Source organism: Coccinella septempunctata, chromosome 1 (assembly GCF_907165205.1).
Source record: "Coccinella septempunctata chromosome 1, icCocSept1.1, whole genome shotgun sequence".
Taxonomy (NCBI): domain Eukaryota; kingdom Metazoa; phylum Arthropoda; class Insecta; order Coleoptera; family Coccinellidae; genus Coccinella; species Coccinella septempunctata.
Window position 1 is genome coordinate 15,352,711 of NC_058189.1, and position 18,798 is coordinate 15,371,508.

Below are 18,798 nucleotides of genomic sequence, written 5' to 3' on the forward strand. Positions count from 1 at the left end.
ATGTCTTGCAAATTCCTGATGATGCTTCGGAGGGTTATATTTTAGAAGTCGATCTCGAATATCCTAGAGAATTGCATGATGTGCACAAAGATCTTCCATTCTGTCCAGAACATTACAACTCTAAAACTCAAACACCTTGTTATGCATCTCATCAAAACGCTAAACTTATGGCCACATTACATCAAAAGAAGAAATATGTCATCCACTACAGAAATCTGAAGCAAGCATTGAAGAATGGATTGATTATAACAAAAATACATCGAGTGCTCAAGTTCAAGCAATCTACATGGCTCAAGTCTTACATCGACCTCAATACGGATCTGAGAAAGAATGCCAAAAATGAGTTCGAGAAGAATCTCTTTAAATTGATGAACAATGCTGTTTTTGGTAAGTTGTTATATCCATTCAAATTACATTTATATGATTTCCTATACAGATATCGACATATTATTTACTTTTGTTACAGGAAAAACGATGGAGAATATTCGGAAAAGGGTTAATGTCCACCTTCTGACAAAATGGAAAGGAAGATATGGGATGGAAACTTATATCTCCAAACCTGAATTCAAGAACTGTGTTATTTTCAATGAGAACTTGGTAGCTGTTGAAATGCGAAAGCTGCAGATCTATTTAAACAAGCCAATTTATGTGGGAATGAGTATCTTGGATTTGGCTAAAACTACTATTTATGACTTCCATTACCACTACATGAATGAAGCTTTCAGTGCTGGCTGTACCATCTTATATACTGATACCGATTCTCTTATTTATGAGGTCTCTGAAGATCCTTATAAAAGAATGAAACTTGACTGTTATGAAAGATTTGATACCTCAGATTATCCCAAGAATAATACTTACGGTATTCCTCAAGTTAATAAAAAGGTATTAGGAATGATGAAGGATGAAAACAATGGAATACCTATGACCGATTATGTTGGTCTCAGGTCTAAACTATATGCAGCGAAAACTTTTACGGATGATCTCAATATAAAAAAACAACAATGGGTGGAAGAAGAGTATGAAGCGGATGAAATTGAATCCATGTGTCGAAATTATGGTACCACTAAGAAAGCTAAGGGTATTAAAAAATCAATCGTTAAGAACAGAATATGTTTTGATGATTACATTGAATGTTTAGAAACATGGAAACATAAAATTATTTCCCAAAATTTAATTCAGGCGAAGGAACATCATGTGTATTCACTGACACAGGAAAAAATAGCTTTAAGTCCTGAGGATGATAAACGATGTTTGGTGACCGGAACATTCAACACTCTACCGTGGGGTCATTATTCACTCAATAAACGCAAGATTGAAGAATATGATGAACCTAGGAAGAAGATTTCAAACAATTCAAATTGTTGACTATATGATTTAAATTTTTTTTTCAGTGATCACTCTGTTTTAATCAAACAAATATCAATGTTACTGTGAATAAAATAAATGATTTTTCTTTCACAAGGTTTCAATTAATGACTCACCATTACCCTTTCACTCATGATTTGAAAAATAAAAATGAAAGCATTCAGCTGTTCTACATTATTTGACTAGCGACATATCTCCTCATTACCACCCTAAAAAGCATGACGTATCTCTAATACCAACGCTAAGGTACCTTCTATCTATCTTGTAACGCAAAAGTCCTGAGTTCGAATCCCGACGTTAAGCTGCATTCACAATCAATTCGCGGGCCGAAGTGCACTTCGGCACGAAATTTACCATTCGCAATAATCTTGGAACCAAATACTCAAATGAATCAAAAATGTAACTGATCAAAACATAAGCATCAGCATCATCTATAGCCGGCACGAAATTCCTTGCCGAAGTGATAGTTTGCAACTTGCAAGAAATTTTGTCTTGAATTTCATTGTGAATGGTAACGTAGAACGCCATCTGCCAAGCTTCCGTGCCGAAGTGCACTTCGGCCCGTGAATTGATTGTGAATGTAGCTTTAGAAAAGTACGAAACAAAATCTCGAACTCGAACCTCGAACCCGCTCAACCTCACACCTCTCATCGTCAAACTCATCACCCTCTCCCCCACTCTCCTCTCACCCTCTCAGACCCGCCTACTGGATGACCTTGAACAGGACTTAGAAAAATTTTCAAAATTGACCGATTTCTGCAAAATCGACCTCAGACTTCCTTATGGGAATTTACATGTAAAAACTACACTTTTTGTGCTCGAACCGGTGTTGCCTATCTACTAGGGGCCCCACTTGTATGAACAAAAATAAAATATCCATGTTATGCTCAAACTCAGACCATACGCTGAACTTTTTCCGGAGACGCAAGATAACCAGAGGGTTCTTTTAATGAATTATCAGAAGATACATCATATCAATGTTATATCAATGTAAGAGGAATATTTTGCCAAATATCACTGAAAGCTCTGGCAATAAGATGTAATGTCTGCAGTGGTTAGGGTAAGCGGTGTGTAACTGCTGTGGAAATGCAGACCGGATACGCGAGGGCTCCCAAGATGCTGAAGGATGCCAACGTATCCCTTCTCCATAGAGGGGACCACGCGGGCACCAGCTTCTACTGCGCCGAACCCTACAGAGTAATTGTTCCTGACAGAGACCTATGGTCTACACCAAACAGGCTTCTTGTGCCTGAAGGTCCCACTTGGTTCACCAATGGCTCTGTGATACCCAAAGGGACTGGAGTGGGAATAGTGGGACCTAGTTTCATTCTATCCTTCCCCCTAGGGAAGGATAGAATTGTCACACATTTGTCAAGAACTCCTTTAATAGATGGCTAGACAGAAATTTTTTCTCTGTATGGAGCATGAGAAGTGGTCTCAGGCAGTCGAGGCTTCTCATTGAGAGACCGTCCTCTGTACCTGAGGTCAAAAAACTCTTGGCTCTTGAGAGGAAACAACTGAGTCTAGTGACTGGAGCAATGACTGTCCATTTGTTTAATAAACACTTAAATAGAATGGGACTGACTGGCTGTTCCCTGTGCCGCTAGTGTATGAGCACTGATGAAACGGTTGAACGTATTCTGTTCATCTGCAGCAACCTTGAGGAGATGACACACCTAGGAAACACAACACCCACAATTCCTATGGTGAGAGGGACTTCTGTCTGTCGACTTGTGGCGTTTTTGTCAGCGTGTCTCAGGGTTTGAGTCTCTACAATTACAAGCGGACGAACAATGGATCACTAGGCCTCAGTTCAACCCAATGAGGCACCGCACGTAAAAGAAGAGAAGAAGAAAGACCGGACAATACAATTTTGGTCTGTAGAGGTAGCGGGTTAATTTCGTGCATTTCTATGCGGTCGTTGACAATTTTGGCCGATTGATCAACTCATATTAATGTATCGATTTCTCGTTGATGATCAGACTTAGACATTGCAGTTTCACCTCTGGCCTATTTCTCTGTACTCTCGCGTCTTCTCTTTAAAATTCAGTGTTCTAACCTTTTCGCGTTTTCTGATGGAATAAAGAGGCTCTCGCAATCAATTTTCAATTGATTGCTCTATCGCTGTGTAACCGTTGTGTTAATATTGAATTTATTGAACTCCTCAACGTCTAAGTCTGACATCTAGTGACTTCTCATTTGAACTGCTCTGGACCATCTCTTGTTTTTACTTGAATAATGTCTCTCTGAGTCTATAGATGTGGTTAATATTAGTTTGCTTTTACTGTATTAGCTTCATGCAGGTGACATATTCATTTTATGATTGTGAGCGATATTCAATAAATGTTTTTATACCATCTCCAACTCAATTATCTTTTCATACAGTCCACTACTCGCTACTCGCAGACCACCTAAAATGTGTAATGTGTGTACCAATAGGTAGTTCATGTTTTAGCCAATCGATGCGCTGAGTGAACTGTCTTCCTGGTGATAAAAAATTAGAACATTCAATTAATTTTCCATTTTCGATTGAAGAAAAACATAAAACCATAGTGAAATGTTAAAGCGTGCGTGGATATTAGAGTGGTTTGGCGTTGGAAAGAAAATTGGAAAAAACCTCACCACAAGAATACAATCAATTCGTGTGTCAAAAGCGTTTTTTGATAAAGATATCAAAAAAGGTGAATTTATTATTAACGAAATAGATATTTTCATCTTTCGTGAGAGGTGGGCTCTTCTGAATAGAAATATGTAACCGATAAACTTAAATGCTTCAGAAGTGGACATTTCTGAAGAGCTCTGTGTTGGCATAACATAATACATCATGGGCGTAGCCAGGGTTGAGTTTCGGGGGGGGTTTTAAATGAAATTTTTCTGATTTTGACATATAAAGTGAGACTTTGTGAAAATGATTTTATGTATACTTATATTATTTCGGGGGGGGGTTTGAACCCCCAAAACCCCCCCCCCCTGGCTACGCCCGTGTAATACATATATTGTCTTTAACGATTCCCAGCTGAGTATTGGAAACAGAATCTACTCTAACAAGTGATAAATCTGACTCATCCCCTGGTATGGACGGCATTACTGCTGAGGTTCTGAAAAGGTGAGCAACTTTATTATGTGAACCATTGGTTGCGATCTTCACTGCATCCTTTCGATCTGGGCGGTTGCCTTCTTTCTGGTTGTGTGCGTCTGTCACTTGTCTGTCTTCAAGAAATGTGACAACCCGTGCCCTAATAACTACCGTCCTATAAGATTGACTTCCGTCGCTTCGAAGGTATGCGAACGTTTGATAGCAGCTGATCTGACCAAATTTTTTATGGAGAAAAGCATTCTTCCCGATACTCAGCATGGATTTTTGCCGGACCGCTCTGTCATTACCAACTTGCTGCAGAGTATGGACCAATGGACCAAGGCTCTCGATAGTGGTATACCCACTGACATCATTTACCTCGACTTTTCAAAGGCCTTTGACCGTGTTCCTCATGGACGTCTCCTTTCCAAGCTTGAGCACTTTGGGATCAGAGGACAATTGTTGCGGCTCGGCGGATTGATGCTTTTCTCCGGGAAAGGAGTTTCTCTGTAAGGGTATCAAACAGCTCCTCCTTGCCTAGACCTGTGACTTGCGGTGTGCCCCAGGGGACAGTTCTGGGCCCTCTTCTCTTCTTGGTCTACACAGCCGATTTACCCCGAAGTTTGAGATCACCTTGTTTCCAATTTGCGGACGACACAAATATTTTTAACAACCCCATCTATAATCATGATCTGCTAGAGGGGTACCTGAATATTCTCTCCGACTGGTCCAGGATTTGGTTGCTTCCATTGAACCTTGGAAAGTGTGTAGTTCTTCACATTGGCAAGCAAAACCCGAAACATCATTACTTTCTAGATAGACCTCAGCGTCCTCAGCTAGCTATGACAGAGTCACATGAGGACTTAGGACTGACCATCACACCTGACTTGAGCTGGTCTCCCCATGTAAAGAAGATAACATCTAGGGCAAGGAGCCTCGTTTTTATGATCTCGAAGTGTTTCTGAGGTTGTTCTCCCACTGTCTATTGTAGCTTATACAAGACTTACATAAGAAAAATCCTCGAATTTGCTGGCCCAGTCTGGTGCCCTATCCTAAAGGCTGACATGGAGCAGGTGGAGGCGGTACAGCGTTGGGTTACTCGCATTCCTTATGGTCCCATCCGTCCTGTATATGAAGAGAGACTTCGTATCTTCGTTATAACCTCATTTTAGGATCGCCGACTGAGAGGTGATAGCTCATATTCAGCTACCGGGAAATCTATAATATGACTGGTGTAAACCTATCATCACCTTTCTCCTCTGATGAAAGAAAACTTCAGGACTACCCAACGACAAACCTTCCTGTCCAATAGAGTTTTTTCAACCTGGAACGGTTTGCCTACGGACTGGGATCACACAGTGTGAACGCCTTCAAAAATATATTCGATTCGGGAAGATTTCGCCCACATGTTTCCTGATTGAGTGATTGAATTCGTATTACTGCACTGTGTCCATTTTTTTATTTCTGTTTCTGCGCTTAAAAGGCATAGCCTCAGCTCTTGTCATTTTATTAATAATAATAATAACCCCTAGAGCTCGAGCTCGAACTCGACAAAATGTCATTGAATTTCAACTCGACAAAATGTCATTGAATTTCAAGTACGGGACTGTGGAAGGTGACACCGGCATCGCAAATACGAAACAAAACATAAACATATGGCTGGGCAATGTATGGTTCAGTACCAAGTTCATCAGATGCATCAGGTCACTTTTGAGAGAATCATAATTGTTGTATCGTGCAATTTAGGGTGAAAAAAAATGTAGAAAATCGAGGCAGTTTCTTGAAAGTGCTTATTTTTGTTATGTTGAAAAAGTGCTATGATGTTTTCCCATTTCATCCCATTTTTACGAAATGTTGAAATGTTCGAACAAGAATCTTGAAGTTCTCTACCAGCTTGATTTCATTATACACTGCGCAAAAAAATTAACGCACATTATGGAAATCTCAAATTTATTTTACAACTGAAGGTGTTCTCAATGATAATTATTTTTATCAGAATTATGCATGCATATGTTATCCACTTTCAACGGTTTTCTTCAATACAGATGTTTTTTCCCAGCAGGAATAAAAAAAGATGATATTATCAGACTTTGAATTCATTGGCTCCATTCTAAAATCAGTTGTTCTCGATCAATTCTAGTGATCAATAGTTTTCCTTTCGTTTGATTTTCTACACTCGATCGCTATGCAACGCGAAACACGCAATTTGACCCAAGAGGAATGTGCCCAAGCGGTAGTTTTGCGAGAAGAAGGGTGGACATACACAAGAATTGAAGGAAGGTTTGGAGTTTCCCATACAAGTCTGTCCAGAATGTTGCAGCGATTCAGGGAGACAGGTTTGAATGTCCGAAGACAGGGTAGGACACGGGTAACAACTGCCATTCAAGAACGTTACTTGAGAGTTTCTTCGTTGAGACAACGGTTTGCAACCGCTCCCCTCCTTCAAATTCAGCTTGAGCAAACTCATGAGGTGCAAATTAGCACTAAGACAATAAGAAATCGCCTCAGAGAATATGATTAAGGCCTCGTGTCGCGGCAACAGGCCCACCTCTTACCCCAGCCCATCGAAGGGCGCGTTTGGATTTTGCGAGAGAGCATATCCATTGGGAAGAGGCCGATTGGGAAAGAGTTCTATTCACAGATGAGTCTAGATTCTGCCTCTATCATTGTGATCGACGTTCCCTTGTATTCGTCCACATGAAAGATATGCTCAGTGCAATTTCCTGAACACTACTGGTTTCGGGGGAGGATCGATTATTGTATGGGGTGGAATATCTTTGACTGCTCGCACAGACCTAGTGGTCGTTGATAATGGTGCTATGAATGCTGATAAGTACATAAAGAACATTCTTGAAGAGCATGTGGTGCCATTTGCCCCATACATTGGTGAAAATTTTATTTTTATGGACGATAATGCCAGACCCCATCGTGCGCGCATCGTTCAGGAGTACCTTGAAGAGGTTGAAGTCTCTCGAATGGAATGGCCAGCAAGAAGTCCAGATCTCAATCCGATTGAGCAGGTTTGGGACAACCTCAATAGAAGGCTGGAAGTTCAGAAAATCATCCAGCTACTCTTAGGCCCGTATTAATAGTCAGATCTCAAAACGAGTCTCAAGACCTATCTCAGTTGATACATTCTCAAGATAGTGACAGCATCTCAAGATGACGGCTTATTAATAAACGCATATCAAGTCATTATCAGTTTGATACTATCTCAAGAATCGAGACTTGAAGCTCAGTTTATGAATGTCTCGAGTAATGGTCTTGAGATATACTTGAGACTACAAAACGGAAAGAGAAATTAGTATTTTTATTTTTGCTTGATATTTTTCAATACTGTGACTCACAATAAAATGCAACGAAGCAGGATTTTCGATCGCCCATCCAGTACACATTGTGTGTACCTCTTGTGAACTCCTCTGGACATTTGAAAGATCCTGGAGTCGTGCCTGCCTGCCCATCTTGTTACAATACCCAAAAATTCTGTATTAGGCCCAACAATGGCTTGGACATTAATTGAAAAGTCTGATTTTCTGTTGCGATAAACTTCATGAAATCGATTTCGTCGTAGTAGTTGACCACATCTTCCATGGATTCCATATTGACTTTAATAATTCCGATTTTTGGAAGCACAAAAGACAATTAAATTACTGTCAGTTCACAAAGCAAACCAACCCAACTTTCATTTCGAGATCATCTTGAGTCAGGGTTCGACCATACTCAAAATTTGACGTTCCCAAAACCTATCTTGATTTCATTCGAGTACTTGAGTCACATTCATTAATAAGCGCCTACTCAAGTGAGATCGCCGATTGAGACGTCATCTTGACAGAGTCTCAAGTCAAATTTATTAATTAGACTGATGTCTCAAGACGCTACTCAAGACATTCTCAATACTTGAGATCTGACTATTAATACAGGCCTTAATGACTTAGGAATCCAACTCGGAGAAACCTGGGAAGGATTAGATCAGAACATTTTAATATCACTCATTTTGAGTATGAACCGTCGTTGGCGAGCTGTAGTCAACGCAAGGGGTGGAAATACCAAGTATTAAATCACTTATCAGCATTTCAGTATTTTGAAAATTGTTCATTTCTCTTCTTTCACATTCAGATTCGGTGAAATCCTGAATTTTTCTTCCATTTAATGTGTCTTGTTTCGTTCAAAACCTTCCCGAAAGAACATAAAAAATAAGTTATAAAGTCAATGTAGAGTTAACTTTCATTAAAATTGAGATTTTCAAAATGTGCGTTAATTTTTTGCGCTGTGTATTTAATGACGTCTATCTGAAAAAAATTTTCCACCAGACTACACTCCTATTAACCTTCTCATTTTTATAGATTAGAGGTTGGTTTAGGGGAAGTTTTACGTGTGTTGCCAGAACGGCTGTTGGTTCCACGTCACAATTAACATCATTCGTTCTCATTAAGGAATTCATGAAGCAAAGAGGTATCCTACAAGAGTCACCATTGATGGAAAGTTTCATTAGTAGTATGGTTGGTGGCATAGCAATTTCTATTACAATGGCTCCTTTGGAATTGGTTTTGACAAGACTCTATAATCAAGGTAATTCGAAATTCCTAGAATAGAAAAAATCACATTTCGAAATTTCGGGGAATTTTTTTGCAGAAACTGACGCAGCTGGAAAAGGTGTTCTCTATAAAAACTTCTTCGATTGTGTAGGAAAAATCTGGAATACTGAAGGAGTAACCGGCTTCTTCAAAGGCATGGGAGCTACATATATTAGAATGGGACCACATACAGTACTCAGCTTGATTTTTTGGGATCAGTTTAGACAAATCTATGAACACATCCAAAAGAAAAGGAATAAATGATATTAGGACTTATCAAATTGTCTTCTTTCTTGAAGTCTAATTTATTTACATAACTACTACACTAATTCCATACAGGGTGTCTACTTTTAAAGTGGCCAAACTTCAAGGAGAGATCATACGAGTGATTTGCAACAAAAAACGTCCTATAACACATGGTTGAAATGTCGACGGTTATTCTTCAATTTACCATTTTTTTATTTCACGAAATATTTCAAGTGTTTTCATAAACTCAATCATTTTTCAGTTTTCCTGGCAGCCTCATCAAATTTGACCACATATTCGGAAAGGGCAAAGAATTTGTTATAAGATAAGGGAGTATGTTTGCAGAAAAAACTCCTATTGCGGGCGTGGTAGGGAGATGAATATCACGAGTCTGAAATGAACAAAATTAGTCCCATTTTCCCAATGGTTTTATCGATGAAAAATTAATAATTATGCACATGTTCTCTTTTTAGTAAAAAATACCTCATTTAGTGTACTTTCGAATGGCATATCAACTTTTGTGCTATCTGCTTATCCTCTGCCATAATATCATGGCTAGCGAGATAACAACGAAACAGCCGAAAAATTCCGAACCTGAATTTGCTCTAGATAGAGCAAATTCAGCTTCAAGATTGAAGCTTTTCATGATTCAATCTTAATATAAATCTCATGGAAATTAACAATTTATCTTGAATCTCTTGAATCAAAATAATAACAGAAAAAATTAACTTAATTTTAATAATACAGATTGCATAAAAAAATATAAAGAAAACTACTTATAACAATTGCTCAAAATGCCCACCTCCTTGCTCATTACATTTGACACATCGTTTTCTTATGTAATCTACAACTCTGCAAAGTTCATAGCGTTTCTGACACATTTCTACACTACATAATTTTATTCTGTCGATGAGCTCCTCTCGAGTCTTAAAGCGAATTTGATATACTCTCTCTTTCAAAGTATTCCAGACATAAAAATCCAAAGGTCTAAGGTCGTTGTATTTTCGGTAGCATATGCTGTGCCTTATGCGATAATATGATAATTTCATTGAGTTCAGAACCTCAAAATTTATTCATCGTCAATAAAGAATGGTCAGATGAAAGATCTGTTCTGATGTTCCCAAGTGAGAGGTACACTGTTGCTGTAGGAGGTGGAATATAAGGTTGGAGGAATTTTTAAATGACTCCCCATCCCATCCTAAAGTAACAGTCACTGCACTTATCATAAAGATCGCATAAGGGACATAACGATTGCTGCTATATGTAGGATTGGCATTCCTTGGTGGTGCAAAGGCAGTGCGAAGAAGTGAAGTCAGATGCCAAAAATAAGGCCTTTGAAGAAAAAAATGAAAAAAATCGTTCATTCTTAATGAAATGAATTTGCTTTTTTTTTTCTTCACTCGGATAAAGCTTTTGAGTCATCTGAATTTCGATCGCCATTCTTTTATATCTTCATGACCTTCATCGATCTATTTTTCATGGTTTCCAAAACTCTCCAAGTTGAATTAATTTTATATCAATTAATCCATCAATCAATGTTTATTTATTTTCATTCCCAAAAGAAATACTTACTACATGGTACATGTTCTAATGTTTAATTTCTATGCGCACCATTTGTAATAAATCCTTTGATTTATCAGTGTATATATGTATGAATATCAAAAAACATATTCTTGTAGATACAGAGTTTTATTATTCCTAAAATTTGAAAAATGATTGACTTTGCACATGAGGAAAAACTTTCATTTTTGATATTCAAGATATTTTTCGAATGAGTCGATATTATGTGTCTTGAATATTAAAAATGAAAATATTTAACTGCTATATGGACTAATCCAGATTCAAATTTCCCGCCATTTCCTCCGCCGCCTATTCCAGCGCCACCTATAAATTGTCAAAGCCAATGTTAGAAATAGATGGAAGATAAAATCGGAAACCAGAGACAACCGAGACGGTCAACTAGGAACTAAATCTATGTTCCTAGTTGACCGTCTCGGTTATCTCTGGTTTCGGACGTGATCTCTCGGTTTTGTTCCCAGTGCCTCTTGTGTTGTGCGTAGAACTGAAGAAATCCGTTTGTTTCTTCAGATCTGAAGAGATCCGTTTGTTTATTCGGATCTGAAAAGATCCGTTTGTTACTTCAGATCTGAAAAGATCCGTTCGTTTCTTCAGATCTAAAAAGATCCGATCGTTTCATCAGATCTGAAAAGATCCCTTCGTTTCCTCAGATCTGAAAAGGTTCATGCTTTACTTCAGATCTGAAAAGATTCGTTCTTTACTTCAGATCGAAAAGAATCCGTTAGTTTCTTCGAATCTGAAATTATCCGTTCGTTACTTCAGATCTCAGAAGATCTGTTCGTTTCTTCAGATTTGAAAAGATCAGTTCGTTGCTTCAGATCTGAAAAGATCCGTTCGTTTCTTTAGATCTGAAAAGATTCGTTCTTTACTTCAGATCTGAAAAAAATCAGTTCGTTGCTTCAGATCTGAAAAGATCCGTTCGTTTCTTTAGATCTGAAAAGATTCGTTCTTTACTTCAGATCTGAAAAAAATCAGTTCGTTGCTTCAGATCTGAAAAGATCCGTTCGTTTCTTTAGATCTGAAAAGATTCGTTCTTTACTTCAGATCTGAAAAAAATCAGTTCGTTTCTTCAGACTCGAGACTCGACATCTGAAATGCAAGAAATTCCTAATGGAGAAGGGATTCATTAAGCGACCTTTCTTGAAACGAGTTAAACCGGTTTTTCCTGTTAGTTTTTCTCTAGAGTGAATTTTGAGTAAGACAAAGCTTCCTTTTTTTATATTTTGTTCTGTGAATTCCATATGTAAGTTACCACTAATTTTATTATTACCGTTTCTTGTTTTATTAATTTGAAGGATTTATTACGAATGTGCGATTTTCGGTACTTGGTGCATTTTATTAGTTTTCATTGTCAAAATATTTCGTTGATTATTCAAGGGTCAATTCCGTTCGTTTCTATTTTATGTGCTTCTCACACAATAAATATAACTCATTTTCCTTATTCTAGATAATAACGTATTTTCTGAGATTTTCTTTCTTTGAAGACGTCATAGGGACGCCAGACGCCATTTTAGACGCTATCCCTTTTTGCTTCCAAATCGATTTAAGTTATGATTTGAGGGCTAGTAATTATAATCAACTTGTTGTATGGTGAATGCGCTTACTTTGATTAATATTCATGGTATTAATTTCTTGATTTCTACATATTTTTTGTGCCTAGCTTATGAATACTTGTAAATGTCGCTGAAGCGTCCCCAAGCCAAGCCAAATGATTCGAATACTTAGGTACGACCAACAGAGTAAATACTGTAATTGCATTAAGGACCATTAATTATCATTTTTCCTTTTTTTTCATTATTATTGTTCTTTTCACTGGTGGAGTTGGTCAATACCTGACATATTTGAACGTGATAGCCAAGAGCGGAAATAATTCATATTTGTGTTACTGGACAAACATACAACTTTTGTGGATTTGGCCTTCCTAGTATCCCGAAGGCGGTATGCCGTTGTATCTGCGTCTTTACACTTCAGGCCGGTTGCCGTTCTATCCGAGTCGAAACCTAAGGCCGGATGCCCTTGTATCTGAGTCCAAACATAAGGCCGGATGCCCTTGTATCTGAGTCTAAACCTTAGGCCGAATGCCCTTGTATCTGAGTCTAAACCTTTCCATAATAGTCTGAACCCTACCCAATTCAGAACTGTTGTATGCTGAAAGTAATTCATCTCACTGAAATATCGGTTAAGAGTCATCATTAAGGAGTTGGTAGCTGTAGGTGTAACTGATTCCACCAAGTGTGCATTTCACATGAGATTTTCTATCGCCAGTTGAACCTGTTGCCGTAGCAACGTAAAATCATACCCGTATAGTATATTATATAATGGTCGCTGTTCTAAGGGGAGGTTTTCTCTCAGCTCTTTTTCCTCCTCTCTGCTGCGCCCTAGAGCTATGACCTTGGAAATCGTTTCCAATGAAACCCGAAATAAACGTTTCTTGTTTGGGTTTAAATGTGTTGTTTTCTTTGGAATAAGAAGTTTCTGAGATTAAATCAGGGCAGAGATGAACAAGTCGTAGACAAAGAAAACAAGAAATATACTTTACCAATGTCATTCCATGGTGACATTTCATATAAGTTGAGGAGAATGTTTCAAAAAAACAACTATGAAATTCCCTTGAAGGCAGTCAATTGACTGCACCAAAATATTTGCAATTACAAAGACAAAACCCCTATATTAGAGAAGAATGGGGTGTACCAATTGAATTGCGGAACTTGTGACAAATTTTACATTGGGAAAATTTTCAGATCGCTTAATGTTAGAGTTTCAGAACATATTAAAAACTATGGTGGAAAGAGCGCCTTCGGTAACCATCTTACCGAGGAGGATCAAACCCGAAATAAACGTTTCTTGTTTGGGTTTAAATGTGTTGTTTTCTTTGGAATCTCAAAACCTCCCGTCAATTTTTCTATTGGTAATCAGGGTAAGTATACTTTGGTTTGCCTAAGTGATGTGGAGTCCTACCCAGATATAGAATCTATGGCTGTATTCGGGTTCGAATTTCGGACAGTCCGAGAATTGTTCTAGAACTGCGCAGAATTGTTGCGCCCTAGTATTGAATCCTCTGCGCAGTTTTAGAACCATTCTCGGACTGTCCGGAATTCGAACCCGAATACAGCTTATGTAATCTCTAAAGCTTTTGACCAACTTTCTATCCTCCCAGGGGTCTGTTGAGACAGAAAAATAATTATAGGTAATTTATTACAACTAATAACAATAATAGAAATTTCATTGTACTCACATTCGCTTTGAAAAATGATTTGCCCTGATGAGGGTTAATTCAAAATATTTACAAAACGACCGTCGTCATGGATATCGCTTGAAATCATTGAATTTCTTTCGTTCTTCACATTTAAAATCGAATAAGCTTTAATTTTGTTCAGTGGTTCTGTGGTTCAGCTCCATTGCTTGCCAGCGCCACCTGGCCTATTGGCGGATTCTTGCGGACACTTTATGGCCCAAAAAGCCTCGAAGTTTGTTCTCCTTCTCTCTACCCTCCATAATTCCGGGTTAGAGAGCTTATTCTTTGAGTCGATATGATAAGTTATTTTTGTTTTCCTAAGAAATAAACTTATGATTGATCTCCAGATCTCCGGAAGAGTGTTGGACTTTTGTCAAAAATTTTTTTAGACATTTTACTCACCTACTTGTACAAATACAGTTTTGAAATTCAAACCCTTCAAAAGGCGTTTAAATAATCTATTGTTTACCAAGTCTTATTATTCTATTGATGAATAAATGGGTAATACCGTTACCATTTTGAGCTTTCTCTACTAATTTGTAATCTACAAGCAAGTTCTTTTGAACCTGTGTTTTTGACTTCATATATTTCCGTAAACAGTTGTATCATCCTATGTTCATTCGAATGTTTATATCAATTGCTTCATGACTTGTCCTATACACTTGTAATTTGTAATGATTGTATCTTTGGGATCAATGAACACCATCACCATTGTATAAAAACCACTTGGTCTTTAAACAATGCTATCACTACCGTCATGTTTATTATTCTGAAGTAGAATTCAATTTCATCGAATATTTTTTTATTAAACACACATTGAAACATGTAATGAAAATATTCTTCATGATGCTCAAATAAACCGAAAATACTCTATCTTGTCTGTTTCTAATTCCGGCCAAAGCGAAAAATTTCTGGTTTTGTTCAGACATTCTAACTATAGTTTTTTTCAACCCTAAATTCTCTCTGAGAATAAAATTCAATCAACATATCTAGAGCTCAACCGAAACAGCATTAGTACTTGATCTTTATATTTGAAGTACGACTCTGCAGTTCGCATTTCTTACAGTTCAACAGTGATAATATACTGCGGTCCAATGGCCAATGACTTTTTCGAGATTATCTGACTTCGTGTGGCGGTCTCTGTGAATGAGATAAGGAACTACAACTTATTTTGGCTCATAGACATAGAGACATGGACTGAGCAATGCAAGCATGAAATTGGCTATTTATTAGAAAGAGAGAAAAGCTCGTCGGGATATACCTTTCTCTTTTTTGTTCACATAGAGGTGAGTGTAGACCAATCAAAATTCTAGAAAAAGACAACTGCATTCCCGACGTGTTTTTCTCTCTGTCACTTTTTTTGACCGTATTTCATGCATAGATATAAAGGGAAGGCACAGTCCATGTCTCTATGTCTATGTTTTGGCTTCACTTGGCTGAACTGAGTTGTCGCTCTACGGGGTTGAATACTCAAAGCTGAAAGCAAAGAGTAACAACAAGTTGTTACTCTTTGCTGAAAGTGAATGTTGTTCCCTTACCACCTAACAATCTCTAACCCTTGCAAACAATAAAACGCTCGCAAGCAGACTCCTACTAACAAATGGATTCTGGTTCAGTATAGGTCTGTCAACGCAGATGGAAGCCGTGACCTCTGGTAGCTTAGTTGGGAAGAGCACACCAAGACTTTTGGAAACGGTGGTATCTTGAGTATTTCATTATACTCCAACAGAGATCTAAATGGACTCTCAAAAATCAAGCAGAACCGCACCTCGACCTTGACTTGGTCCTAATCAAAAACGACAATTTACCGCCTCTCAAATGGAAACTAGGAAGGATCTGCGAATAACATCCCGGTTCCGATCAAGTGTGTCTCGTGGTTAGTTTGAAAACAACGACGTCGGTAATTAAACGTCCCATCGTCACACTGTGTACCCTTCCTGCAGAAAGTTAATCCCGAAGGGAGCATGAATTTTATTCTTCCTACCTCGGAATGTTTCCCTTCTATTCAATGTAACTCTCTCGTTGTTGTTCACTGTATATTGTTTTGTTGTATATATTAATTCCCTCTTTTTTTTTCTTCTTATAGAAGGTAACTTTTACTTAACTTTTTTTTCATGAAAATATTTATTATATTTTGGTGGGCGGTATGTTCGGACTAAGCTCGGGACTAAGTTAGTTATCCTGAGGATGTACGTATTATTTTACTAAGATCACTAAGCCCGGAAAAGAAGAAGAGAATCCTTCGTAGACTCTGTGGCCAAACCCTTCGTCTATCCTCAAGAAACAAATTTTTACTTAGTTCCGACCTGAGACTCGAAGACGAGAAACCTATAAAATAATTAAAACCTCGGTACCCGCCGAGGTAGTCCCATTCTGAGAAAAGGTGTTTGTGTTTGTCGATTCCAAAGTGTGCTCGGTACTCGCGAATTCATGTTCGGTGATAACCCCTATAGAAGATCTACAAATCCTAAAGTTCGTGTGCTGAATTAAGCCAGGTAGGTGATATTTAGTACAAATAATATAGTGCAGAAAATACTATTTTTTTTTGGTTAATTAAGTTATTCATTTCCAAACGCGACCTGTCTAGGATTACTAAATTATTTGGCGTGTGTCCAGTGCCTTCATTGTCTATTCGTATCATCTATATTAATAAAAGAGTATCTATGGTTTACTTCAAAATGCTTTATTGTTCAAACGATCGCACCAAATTGGACAATTCTTTTTTTGTTGTGTTTATTATTGTTAGGGCAAGGTTTATATAACAAAATATTCCCAAAAAAAATTGTACAGAACAGAAAAAAAGGCATTCCTTTTTCTTACGACCAATCGAGCAATCACGATGAGTTAGTTATCATTATCTACCCTAGAAATAATTTAAATGGCAAAACTAGGTTTGCCGGGTCAGCTAGTTTACTATAAAGGAGCAGGTACTTTTGTTTTGGATTTCTATTCGAAGTCCCTCCTGGAAAAACTTACAGTTGAAGAATTTATCGATGTCCTTTAGGACTTTAACGTAATAGAAATGTATTTTCCAGTTTTAATTTTGTCACGATTTTTACAGAGCGAAAATTGAGAGACATTTAATGTATATTCCTTACCTGTTGATATTCATAATCAAACCCGTACAAATAAAAGTGCAACAGTAAGCCTCATACTTCGTTCGATACTTCCGATATAAATTAAGTTTTCTTTTCAGTGGTCGATTCGACGAAGTATTATATCAATTTCTCAGAAACCGAACCTTAAAATTTCATAGTTTTCGAATTGGGATGCTTCTGTTGAATGTCTGAACCATAATCAATTAAAAAATTGAAAAAATCGATTTGCTCCTGTCTAAATTTTTGCACCAATGTATCAGGAGCCAATCAGATGGAAGATTTTGTTGACCTACTGACATGAACGAATAATTGAACTTTTTGGTAAAATTTCGTTTTTTTTTTGGAATCTATATCAGAATCCTACATCTGACGAATTCTTGAAAATCTTCGTTCTAGTGTATCTCTTGACATTTGTCGCTTAGACAAAGTATGAAATCTATTTCTCAGAAACTATTGAATCCATTCGAACCAAATCTTGAAATCGGACATAATTTTCGAATTGGAATGCGCTTGTTGAATTTCTGTTCGATACTATCATTTGGATTGTACTTTTGAATGGTCGATCCGACAAAGTATCAGATCAATTACTCAAATATTGTATGATAAATTCGAATCAAATCTCATAATCCCCCATTATTCGAGCTGAACCGAAAGTTTTGGGCAATTGATCACCTACTGTGTAATGGACCGTTGAACCGGAAGATTTGTACTTGGAGTAGCTAACTGTAATAATACAAGGCATCTCAATTCAAAAACTACGTGCCTTTTCAAGATTCACTTCTTCTCAAAATCTGCTCGAGGGGACCGAGGTCGAGTTACCTCATCGTCGTTCAAATATCATAGCAAACTTCTTTAGCGATAGTAGGTTGTGGCCCTGAAAAGGGCCTTTCGATAGAGTTGATCGTGCTGCGAATTATGATTTCTTTTCGGTTTTTTTCGGCAAAAGTACCGCTTGGATATTTGGTAAAACTCCACCCTGGGCAATAGTGACTCCAGAGAGTAACTTGTTCAATTCTTCGTCGTTTCTAATGGCCAACTGAAGATGGCGTGGAATGATCCTAGTCTTCTTGTTGTCTCTAGCGGCGTTACCGGCCAATTCCAATACTTCAGCAGCGAGATATTCCATCACGGCTGCCAGGTAAACGGGTGCTCCCGCTCCTACTCGTTCGGCGTAATTTCCCTTTCGCAACAAACGATGGATACGTCCAACGGGAAACTGTAATCCTGCTCTATTTGAACGAGACTTCGCTTTACCCTTAACTTTACCGCCTTTACCACGACCCGACATGATCAATAAAATTATCAACAGATACTAGACGTTGCTCGATTAATTTTCGTGATGATTTTTGAAGTCACAGTAGAAAACATTCGTGCACGGTATTCATGCTATTTTCATTCCGCCAATTAGCGGGCGCCATCAGATAGACGCTATAGAAGGGCGGGCCCGTGTTCCTCTAGATTGTCGAATAGCATCCATTCATACTCTTACGCTAGAAATTTTATGATACTTAATCGAATCGACCGATGAAATCTTCATTTAACAAGAGACATAGATAAACACGATAGATGGGAAACTCTCGGATAAAATTTTGTTACAAAGAAAAGCGCCATCTCTTAAAAGCCAGC

General features: G+C 37.9%; 1 protein-coding gene across 1 annotated transcript; it reads right to left on the reverse strand.

Annotated features, from left to right (window-relative positions):
- Positions 1-18,085: 18,085 nt before the first annotated feature.
- Positions 18,086-18,503, reverse strand: LOC123322738 (histone H2A). Its single transcript, XM_044910731.1, has one exon. It carries the CDS (start codon positions 18,458-18,460, stop codon positions 18,086-18,088), a length of 375 nt encoding a protein of 124 aa, XP_044766666.1. The 5' UTR covers positions 18,461-18,503.
- Positions 18,504-18,798: the final 295 nt, after the last annotated feature.

Coding starts and splice junctions, on each gene's coding strand:
- LOC123322738 (XM_044910731.1), bottom strand. CDS start 18,460: ATGTCGGGTCGTGGTAAAGGCGGTAAAGTTAAGGGTAAAGCGAAGTCT.